General features: G+C 37.6%; 1 protein-coding gene across 2 annotated transcripts; it reads right to left on the minus strand.

The window, feature by feature from the left end:
- Positions 1-334: 334 nt before the first annotated feature.
- Positions 335-11,479, minus strand: LOC126377102 (facilitated trehalose transporter Tret1-like). Of its 2 annotated transcripts, none has more exons than XM_050024761.1 (8): positions 10,792-11,479; positions 9,186-9,341; positions 8,038-8,240; positions 6,889-7,075; positions 5,870-6,040; positions 4,200-4,411; positions 1,900-2,011; positions 335-991 (listed from the first exon to the last, which is right to left on the minus strand). In XM_050024761.1, the coding sequence occupies exons 1-8, from the start codon at positions 10,844-10,846 to the stop codon at positions 678-680; spliced, it is 1,410 nt and encodes a 469-aa protein (XP_049880718.1). In that variant the 5' UTR covers positions 10,847-11,479; the 3' UTR covers positions 335-677. The 2 variants fall into 2 exon arrangements, with proteins under 2 accessions (XP_049880718.1, XP_049880719.1); XM_050024762.1 differs by having other exon boundaries at positions 10,802-11,477.
- Positions 11,480-12,255: the final 776 nt, after the last annotated feature.

Genomic DNA, 12,255 nt, shown 5'->3' on the forward strand with positions numbered 1-12,255 from the left:
CTCTTTTGATTTTTTGATTTTTGATAATGTGTTTGTTATCCATGAAATTACAAGGTTAAACGAAGACAGCTCTGTACAACGCCATCTGTATGTTTTTTGGGGAACGTAGCCTGGAAAGTCGCTCATTGGGCTAGTTAGAGGTACATAAGATGACCGGGGTACCTAAGCCTCACCATGCTTTTAGTTAGATCAACAATTTGCAAAGTCAGCCACGAATTGTTTCAACAAACAAAAATCTTATTAAGTATTCGAATGATTCCATGCATGGTATTCGAAAAAACATTCGTCATTTAATTTTCGAATGATATTTTGATGTTTCACGTGCAACATTAAATTAATCCCTTTATTTTTGTTTTATTATTTAAAAAACACATTTATATTACTAATATAATTTTTACGTGGGTATTTGATCACAATAAGTTACCTATTTACTTACGTATATATTTGAAAGTGATGTGAAGTTAAAAAAGTATAAACAGCCTAAAACCATTGGAAAGCTGTTTTATTCGAATGCATTTTTATAGTTCGAATGATTCGAATAATTGCCCATTCGTATGAATCAATCATATCTGCTTATCACTACTTGTCACCATACGATACATCTCATCCATCTTGGGGATCCAACACCAGGTATAAGTAGTCTTCAGGCTTCTGACCTTGCTCCCCAAGTCCACCAGCTAACTCTTCTCCTCCGAAACTTTCTGCAACGCTACATCATCAACCTTCTTCCCCAAAGCCACTTGGATCTCCAAGAAACTCTTCCCCTTTGTTTCTGGGACACAGAACAGAATAAACAGACAGAGAAGAATACAATTAACCCCAAACACCCAGTAAGTGATGGCTGGTCCAATGGATGACGTCACCATGGGGAAGAATTTCGTCGTGAGGAAGATGAAGAGGACGCCAGAGATGAGGCCGGAGGAGACGCCAACAGCTCTCGCTGGACCTTCGAAGAGTTCAGCCATCATGACCCAGAATAATGAGCCGGGGCCTGGGGAAATAATTTAAATAATAATAATAATATTATAATTAACATTTTATTTTTATACTAGCTTTTGCCCGCGACTTCGTCCGCGTGGCGTGTTATAAAAGAGAGATATTTGTGTGTGTGGGAGTGCATGTCAAATTTCAAGCATCTAACTTATAAAGATTTTTTCATACAACATTTTTTTCCCGCTAACTCCCATTTTTCAAAATACAGCCATAACTAAACTTTATATTTACTAAGATATGAATGCATGCTAGATTAAAAACATCTACTCGTATCTTACGCGATTTAGATTTTTTCTTACAAATGTTTTTTCCCGCTAACTCCCGTTCCCGTGGAAATTTTACAATATCCTGTTGCAACTAAGCTTTAAGTTTACTAAGGTATCTGCATGGCAAATTTGAAACGTCTAACTTGAGTGGTTTAGATTTTCCCGCTAATTCCCGTTCCCGTGGGAATTTCGGGAATTCCTTTCTTAGTGCACCTCTACGGTACCTAAGCTACGTCCCTTCCAAATTTCAAGTGCCTACGTTTAGCCGTTTAGGCTGTGCGTTGATATGTCAGTCAGTCAGTTTCTCCTTTTATATATTCAGATAAGGGGTTGTTGTACGTCCATGAGTTAACTAAACAGCTTATTCTTCTTATCGTGTCGATGGTAAACTAATTAGTATCGGCCCAAAACTTGGCAACAAGTCAGATCCTCCTGCGTGCAGGTGTTCGGGCACGCAGGAGACGATGTAAGATGTTTCATCGTTTGGGGAACAGTGCCGCACTTGCACTTTAAGTCCGAGCCATCCGAGAAACCCCACCTGAGCAAATTGTCCTTACTTCGGCCCACCTGAGTCCAAAGTCTATTTAAGACTTCCAGGTAAGCCAAGGCAAATTAAGACCTTTAGAAAAAAAATAGTCACCTGCACTAAAGGTAAAGACGACGATGATCAGAGACACGATGGGGACATAATTCATGATGCCACTAACAGTGCCGGTGCTGGAGCGAACTTGGAAGAATGCTCCTAAGCCAATCTGAAAACAATTTTATTGTAAGTAATGAGGGAATTTCTAGGAGACGTTTCCCCAAAAAATATACAGATGGCGCTGTACATATTTGCCTTCGTTTAATCTCCTAAATTCATGGATAACAGACATTATGCATCTTTTATCTTTCATCTTTCAATCAATCTATAATACTTTATTGCACATCGACATATACACAGGACATAAACATACGAATAAAAATAAGCACAATAGGCGGCCTTATTGCTAAACAGCAAATTATTATTAGTTATTATTTTTGATTGATTGATTGATTAACAGCCTCCGTGGTCTAGTGGTTAGAGCGTTAGGCTCACGATCTGGAGGTCCGGGTTCGATTCCCGATGGGGACATTGTCGAAATCACTTTGTGAAACTGTCCTTTGTTTGGTAAGGACTTTTCAGGCTTGAATCACCTGATTATCCGAAAAAGTAAGTTGATTCCGTGCTTCGGAGGGCACGTTAAGCCGTTGGTCCCGGCTATTAGCCGTAAAAACACCTCCACCAACCCGCAGTGGAGCAGCGTGGTGGAGTATGCTCCATACCCTCTCCGGTTGATTGAGAGGAGGCCTGTGCCCAGCAGTGGGACGTATATAGGCTATTTATGTTATGTTATGATTGATTGATTATTCTGATCAAAATAAAGAGAAGCAACATAATTCTATACGTAATATGAAGCAACAATTATTTTTATACAGGGTGTTAGTGACATCGTAACGAATACTGAGGGAGATGATTCAGACCATGATTTTGAGTTAATATCAAGTGGAATTTTACGTCGCAAAATTCATGTTTTTTTTTAGTTTTTTAAAATTATTTTCAATTCTATACTTCTGCGATGGAAAATTCCACTTGATATTAACTCAGAATAATGAGCTGAACCATACCTCTCAGTATTTGTTACGATGTCACTTACACCCCATACAAGTACATACGGTAGCCATACAAGTAGGTATGGGTGTTAGTGACACCGTAACGAATACTGAGCGGGATGGTTCAGACCATGATTCTGAGTTCATATCAAGTGGAATTTCCTGTCGGAAAATTCATGAAAATGTTTGTGTTTTTTTAAAGTATTTTCTGTTCCATACTTTTGCGACGGAAGATCTCACTTGATATCAGCTTAGAATCAAGGCCTGAATCATCCCTCAAAGTTTTCGTTACAATGTCATTAAGACCTTGTATATGCCTTTGCAATTAGATTATATTTTTGAATAATTATGTACCCGAGTAATGAGAAATACGTAATTGGGTCGTGTACCAGGTTCAAGATAAAATATGAAATTCTGATTACTAAATAAACACAAATGTGAAACTAACGAAAAGCATTTTCTTTATTTTATTTAACTTAGTTATGAATTTTAATCAAGAAAAACGTAATAATAAGTTCGACATTTTATCACGTTTTTCTATGACGTCACAGTGTGCGTTTTCATACAAATTCCATAGTAATTTCGTGTTTTGACGTTTAGTAAAAAGTAACTGATTTGACTAGTTGGAAACTAGCCTATTATCACGTTAAATCTGCCAGCGCCATCTATATTCTATTTAGGGGAACATATCCTGGAAAGTCCCTTATTGAAATAAACACAATGATTGAAAGAAATCGAGGTTTTGTTGATGAAAGAATGTGATTTTTCAAAAAAGCGCTTACGAGGTTTCGCGGTTTCGTTTAAAGGAAACGATAACCAAAATTTAAAAGAAAAGATCTAAAAGCGAATGTAAACGGTGCTTTGTTTTTAGTTTTTTTTCTTTTTGCTATAATAAAAACAAATACCCATTTAGGGAAAATAAAATGAGTAATTAATTTATTTTAAGAGCAGTTTTCACTAACACTGTTTGCTCGACCATTATACAGGTTAGTGACATCGTAATGAATACTGAGGGGGTTGATTAAGACAATTTCCTGTCGGAAAACTCATGAAAATTTTTGTGTTTTTTTAATTATACTACCACACTTTTGCGACGGAAAATTCCACTTGCCATCAACTTAGAATCATGGTCTGAATCTTCCCTCAAAGTTTTCGTTACGATGTCACTATCACCCTGTAGACTGCGATACGGCTTACCACCTATCACGTTGGTCTAACAGAAATCTCGGTGAGGTGTGGATACTTAGTTCATCTTACGATAGATGTACCTCTGACTACCCCAATAGGGATATGCTCATGTAAACTTACCATCCCCAAAGACATGCCAATCAAGGTAGTAGTCAGTATTGGCTTCCGTCCAAATCGGTCGGTGATAGAAGCTGTACAGAAACTGGCTATCAGCTGGATGAAGCCAATAATCACAGATGCTACTTCTGGCCTCACGCTGGTCTTCGTTGACTCGAGAACCGTTTGGAGGTAAAATGATACGGCGTTAAAACCTACTAATTGGCCACCAATCACTGAAAAAAAAGAAGTAGTATTCATTTATATTGCGAATAAATAAAAAAAAAAAATTTCAGACAACTTAAGTCCATAGAGTGTTAGTAACAATGCCCTCAAAACTATGTTAGTAAGTAATTATTATTATACTAGGTAGGTAAAAAAATGATAAAAATAAATATTTAGGTTAGTGGGACGGGCACCACTCGATGAACCTACCGTGCAGAGCAGAGTCCCATCTATCCTCAAGCATCCTTAGGACACTATTACCGCTCCCCCGCACTCGATATAATAATGACGCAACCTTTATACGCATAATTTCATAAAAATCGTCCACGCTAGCGTCGGCAAGCATGCCAGACGCACTACAGTACCGGGAAAGTCGGCACAGAGCCCTAAAGGCATTAGTTGTAAGCTTTCCGTGTGAAGTTGGCCCATAGACTGCTCGTGTAGAATGTCTGACGGTATGCTTTAAAAAAAAGCGTAATTTTGACTTCAGCAGTACACCGAGCAAATCTATGAGCCACCACGTTCCCACGCACAGACAATCCTCTACGCCCCCTCTCTATGTCTATACTATCACACAAATCATCTGCCACTATATGGTCAAGGTACTTAAACTGTTGAACACGTCTCAATTGTACACCATTTAGAGTAAGAGGTGGAATACAGTCTGAAATGATCATGATTTTTTTTTTATCTGACTTATAGATGTGGCACTCCAGCTTGCTTCTGAAGCGAGCGCCGTTTCAAACCCCGGTAACGAACTTGCACCATTGATTATTCATTTGTCTTAAGTATAGTTTTCCCAAACAAGGTGGTCTCGACCATTATAGACGGCGATATGGCTCAGCACCTATCACGTTCATGAATAGAGCAACAAGGACCTCCACGTTGGTCTAACAGAAAGCTCGGTAAGGTGTGGATATTTAGCCGGTGGCGACATATCCCAAAAATCACTTTGTGATCCCTAGTTTGGTTAGGACATTACAGGCTTATCACCTGATTGTCCGACAGTAAGATGCATGCTCCGGAAGGCACGGTAAGCTGTTGGTCCCGGTTATTACTTACTGATGTAAGAATGTAGTCGTTACATGAGCCATATCAGGGGTCTTTGGCGGCTCAATAATAACCTTGACACTAGGGTTGATGAGGTTGGTAATCCATCTCATAGCCCACACGATAAGATGAAGAAGACCTCTGATTATCCCTATTGGGATATAATCGAGAACTTATGTTATGGTGTCAAATAATTGGAGGCCAAAAAGGACCTTTAAGACAACAGGCCTGATAGTGCCAGAAAAATGCAGCATAATGCAAAATAAATATCCAAAGATACTTTTTTCTCGTGCAGGTTGTGAAGTGAATGACCGACCTCATCAATTCAACAACATCAAGCCAGGGTTACTATGGAACCATCAGAGGCCTCGAAACCATATTTTAATGATGCTAGGACGCAAAAGGTACAAAATACTCACTCAGAACAATGACAATTCCAACGGTTTTCAAGAATAGTTTATTCGTGAACAGTTCTCGTTTGCTGATTTGTTCTTCAGGAGCTGATGATGAATATTCCTTGATCTCCTCTTTAGCCAATTCCTCAGAGCCCCGGAAGTAGGTCAGAACCTTAAGCGCTTCTTCTGTACGACCTGGAATAGCGATGGAATTTATAATTGACTAAGCCTGTTTCTCCAAAGTTGTTGTTCTTGAGAAGTTGTATGATAGCCTATTAACGAACTTCCTTTGTAACTTCTTATTCGACAGTACTAATTCTTCTATCAGCAGTAAATACTTACTATAGATACTAGTACTTTATCTGGCGGATAATTTATCTATCAGTTAACCACAAGCTATGCCGGAACAGGGTTTGCTGCTTTATATTATCAATCTTTACAGTTTCAGTTTTCTTTCGTTTTCATTTCTAAGAAGCGAATATGGTCTGTCAGGATCGGTGTAAGTTAAATTCCTTGGTCTCTGCCTACCCCAACGGGAAATAGGCGTGATCTTATTATGTATGTATGTGTATTATAAATCTTCCAGAAAATCTATTCCAGAGCAGTAGAGTATGAATAAGATACCATAAAAAGAAATTATCAAGAAAAAAATAAAAAAGATACGCTTTGTTAATCCAAATATCCGATAGAACATAAAAGGTTGAAGACTCACAGTAACAAACAAAACTTTCCTTATTGTGGAAATGTCACAAAATTTTGCTGAGCAAAGGAAACTGAGCTGAATTTTCTAAGGTTAAAAATGTCCATTTTTAGATAAAAAAAATAATACTATTCAATCCTCTGTACTGTGTACTTAGGTTTAAAATAAACGAATTTCCGTCTTCTTTCTCTTAACTCAGTTTAAAGAGCTTAAAATATTCTCATAAAAAAACTATACATAAGTAGTCACCACGATGAGAACTGAATATTTTAACAAACATAGGTTAATTTGTCCTGTTGAACAGGCGGAGAGGGTATATATATAAAAAAAAAACTTAACTCACCTTTAGAATATAAGAAGTAAGGACTATCAGGTAAGAAGAATACCGGGATAGTAGCAATGGCAGTTGCACTGGTGAATACGATGTTCAGCGCCAGGAATGATATGAAGGGGCCTATCGACAGCATGATGAGGATACCCAGCGATGAGAAGATTTGCAGGATCGTGCCGAGAGACCCTCGGAATTCTTTCTGGAAAACATTTGAAACAGCTATTTGACGTTTGCAATTCATCTTAAAGTTGGCCATCTTACGACTTTCCATAGAGAACTTTCAAAATGGGGAATTCATATTATGAATCGTAATATGAATTGAAATATGAAAATCTATAAGTGGCCATTTTACGATTTGCAATTCAATTCATAATAGGAACATTTATGATCCATCGAAAGTGGCCTTTTTAGCCCCCCCAGGACGGTTAAAAAGGCCACATTAAAGCAATTCATCTAAAAAAGCAATATTGCTATTTGACATATCTTGGTATTGCGCAGTTACTTTTAAATGTCAAGTTGCAATATTGCTTTTTATATGAATTGCTTCGATGGAGAATTTTCAGTCCCCCAGATCTTTACAATACATGGAGCAAAACGGCCCTCCGGTGGACCGGAGGGGAATATCGATAGCGAAATTTCATAATGGCTATAATCTGGTGTCAGGGTTACTATTGACCCGCCCAAGGCCCCTGACGTGGCTCACGTAACTACTACTAACTTACATCAGTAAGTAGTAACTGGGACTCAACGTGGCTTCCGCACGGATCATTTTACTTTCAGACAATCTGGTTATCAACCTGTAATGTCCTACATAAACTAGGGATTACAAAGTGATTTTTGTGATATGTCCCCACCGGGATTCGAACCCGGGATCTCCAGATCGTGAGCCCAACGCTGAACCACTGGACCACACAGGCCGTAGTCAATTATGAAATAAAATAAAATAAGTACTTAATATAAAACGAAAGACAAAGCTTGACGAAGCTTGTGCGGATTTTATTATGTATGAATTGGATATGCTATACCTTATTTTTTTTTTTTTTTTGAATATGAATGTTGGTACTGACGAAGCCTGTGGTGGATTTACATTCTGTTTTTTTTTTATTATTATTGTATCTGAATAAATAATAAGTTATCTTAATATAAAATTATATAACTTACACTAGCAATTTCCGAAGCATACATAGGTACGACTGTAAAGGTCAGAACGTCACAGGCTCCACTGATGAGTCTGCCGATCATCAACATCCAGACCCTTGAGCTGAAGACGTATAGCAGACAGACGAACAATCTTGGCAGACAAACCAGGATTACAGAGTACTTCCTACCGACACGGTCCACGATCAATGCAGAGAGGAAGCCAACTGGAATTGGTCAATAAGATGATTGGTCAGTTACTTCCACCCACCACTGAAAGCAAATTGGAACACTTTCAACCTATTGTGAAAGCAGACGGTTATCTATATCAAAGAATTTATTGGCGACTGCCTGTCGACCTTCAAACCCACGAAGGGAAAACCAGCCCAATACGGGTTAAATCACATCGCATACCTCCGGGGCATTTCTCGGGAATGTGGGTTTTCTCAGGTTGTGTTCCTTCTCCACTGATAATCATAAGAACCAAACATGAATTCGAAATTCATTGGGAGGCCCGTGCTGAGATTCGCGAACCTCACAGCCTAAGACACCCCATACACCTACAATAATATTGTACAATCCTTTAATTGTGCAAAAATATTGAATAACCCCTTTGATTCCATACGTTCAATAAATTCTCTCAATAAAATTGACAAACCAGTCTGAACAATATTTAAAAATAATACCGTGACTGACCGATCGCGATCGCACCGAAAACTAAAATGAAAAATATTGCGCAATGTTAAGCCTACACAGTGCAAGAAAAAAATATTGCCCAATAAAAATTAAGCTCACTCAATCTTTTGTTCAATCATTGTGCAATGTTTCAATAGGTACTATCCCTAAACGTTCAATAATGTTGTGCATGTACTATCCCTAAACGTTCAATATTATTGTAGGTGTATGGGGCGCCTAACCTCACTACATTCTAGTAATTTAAATTTTTACCTCTTTAAATGAGGATAAAAACTATCTACCGCTGAGCACGTGATAATCATTTATGAGCCAAACATGAATTCGAAAACAAATTCGACAAACATTGTTTTAGGCCTATGCTGGATTCGAACCAGCGACCTCAAAGTGGGAGGCAAGCGTTCTACCAACTGGGTTACCACGGCTAAATAATACATAAAACGTTAAATAATCTACTAAATGAAGTAAAATAAACGCACCGATCAGAGAAGAGAGTGACCCTATAGAAACCACCCAGGACCCCTCCTCATCAGTGATGGGGCGCGGCAGGACTGACTGCGTCTCATTCCTCAGCTTCACCAGCACTGGAGACGGCCAGGCTATGCCCATGCCCAGACACAGCACGCTTAGGTTCACTGAAACGTAATCATTATTAACACCAGGGTTGATGAGGTTGGTAATCCACGTCACAACCCACACGATAGTAGTAGTATTATTAAGGAACTTATACATACACCTCTCACCTCATGTACTATAGGTACACCTCTGCCTGCCCCTTTGGTAATATAGGCGTGATGCTAGCACTGGACACTCCATACAAAAATCTTATTGTTACAATGTGCGTACAACGTGTAAGTGCGAGCGAGACCGGCAGTAAGCACGCGCTCTCCTTTACTCCTTAGGCTTTCTCTCTCTTTATTTAAGAGCTGTGCTCTTGTCATTTGTTTGTATTGCGCACTTACTTTTATATGCGCATGCGCAAATTGCTTTCTTAGATGAATTACTTCGTTCGATGTGGCCATTTTAACCCCCCAGGTCGTCAGGAATGTTTTTTTTTTTTCGACGTGACATATTGTAGATTTTCCGCAAATGGCATTAACTACTTGGCCGGCGCTGAAGGCTCTCACCCGGTACAACGTTTAAGATAACAAGCCTGAGGGTGCCCAGTTGGGCCGTCAGGATTATAATTATATTACGTACCTACTTCGATGGATTTCCGTGTGATTGCATTCATTCACGTACCTATCTTTAGAACGTGCATTGTGCATAGTACTGTACTAACCTTCGTTGTAATTCTTAATGCTATTACGTAATTTTGTACTGGCATCCTGTTATTCTCAAGACTAGCATTGTTTGACGTCAATGATAAGAAGCAATAATTTGTTCAACAAGAGAAGAAAGTTATACTTGTTTTGTGTACGAGTACCAACTTTCAATCACTATGATTCTAATAAATTTTCTCTCGTGTAAAAAGAGAAAATTTTAAAATGAATTTGAAAAATACATTGTTTTAAGTTTACGCGGTTATTAACGCGGTAAGAACCCGTTATTATGTGTTTTAATTATGAATTTGAAAAATGTCCACAACTTTTCACAGGCGAGAAAAGTTTGGGTTAAGATTAAGGACTCAATAGAAAACGATAGTTTCCAACTAATTAGTCAAATCAGTTAGGTACTTTTTACTTAACGTCAAAACACGAAATTTCTATGGAATTTGGATGAAAAAGCAGCCTGTGTCGTCATAGAAAAACGTGCAAAATGTCGCACTTATTATTTTTTTCTTTATTAAAATTCATAACCACATAAATAGACTGTAAGATAGTAAATAAACATTCCTTTTTTGTAGGGGCATACTTTATTAAAGTCTTGATAGAAAACCATCCGAAACGAATTTAGAAAAGTTTTAGTTACCCAAATTGACCCAGCCGAGAATCGAACTCAGGACCTGCTTTGGTGATCCAGGCCATAACTGACATTTCATTACGTACCTACAGTAAAAAGTTTAGGTACTATTATAGAATATTTAAAAATATAAGTACGCTCTATTTCCCCTAAACCAAAAAAAAAATAAATAAAAAAAATTACCAATAATTACCGCGACATATTGCCGCACCGTAGGACTTGCAGTGATTTCCAACATTTTTCACAATACTTATTTAAAAAACTTATTTTACTATAATAATAATAAACAGAAACACACACAAATCGAATAAAACAACATTCGAATTTCAAATAAATTTTATGTGAATTTACAACATTTAAAGATAATTTACGAGAGAAAAATTTTTATTTACATATTTTATAAGGTATTTTATTAAACACATTTTTGGAAATTCAAAATTACGTTTGAATTATGTGGCGAACAAGGCTGTCGACTTCGTGACCGGTCATTCTATACTAAAGTACTTTATACCTCTTTATAGGTGATAGAGATACATAAAGGACACATTGTAGCTACATTGGAGTTTAATTTGACATCAGCATTTTTTTGAGGAAGTACAGTAAACATTTGCGGTCGGCTGAAAAGTTACTCAAAGGATGACGTTAGTTTTTAGTCATTTACGTGCTTACCTATTGTTTTTTATTGTTGAGTATATTGAGGAGTATGTTTTTATTTTATTAGTCAACATAGTTTCAAAATTCCTTCGCCATTCCAGACGCCATTTCTGACGCCATTGTAGCTACAAAGTTATCTTTATTTAGTTAAATAATATTGCTTATACTTACGAGTAAGCAACATAGCTATCTAATATGCACTAGTACTAGATTAGCCAAATGAAATTAATCATTGGGTCAAAACAAATAAGTAGGACATTTTGTGAGCAATTTGGACAATTTACTTCTACACTGGCAATCCCAAAAGAAGATGTAATATTATCTAGATGCCTATACAAGTCATTCTGTATCTAGATAGTAAACAGTGGAATACGAGTTCAGATGTTTTCACTCAGACCAGGCAATCGCTTCAGTACCTAAAAGACTGGACCTTTGAAATCTTTAGTTTATGTTAGCGATACCTGTGAAAACGGGATGACAATAGGGAGATGATAAGGAGACAATTGGTACTGCTAACTCAGGTGAACACTAACGTAACCTAATTTTAGTTTGACAGCTTCCAAACTATTTCCGTCCTTCATTTACAGTAGGTAAGTGCAAGAAAGTCATAGAGGTAGTTTTAATCATGAAATAAATGAATGGTTTAAAAAAAACTCGACTTGGCGGGGGCACTGACGTAAAATTTAAGTTGCCGGAATCGGCACCATTAACTCGAATAAAACTTATTAGTCCTAAAACGGGTTTCCCAGCTGTTATAAAAGTTCATGGGTATGGGCACAGAATATAAATGCTAACTTTCACTGTGATTCCGCAGCGATATACATACATCTCTGTTTTTATTCGGCAACTAGTTTTATACAGATGATCTTAGAATGCATACTATAGTGTTTTTAGCGAACAATCCGTTAGACATAAGGTATTGACACTGGTTTGGCTTATAAGAATGGTGAGTTGCGAAATTATCCAACTTGATACTTATTCATCTTCGGTTTT

This window comes from Pectinophora gossypiella, chromosome 22 (assembly GCF_024362695.1).
Source record: "Pectinophora gossypiella chromosome 22, ilPecGoss1.1, whole genome shotgun sequence".
Lineage (NCBI taxonomy): Eukaryota > Metazoa > Arthropoda > Insecta > Lepidoptera > Gelechiidae > Pectinophora > Pectinophora gossypiella.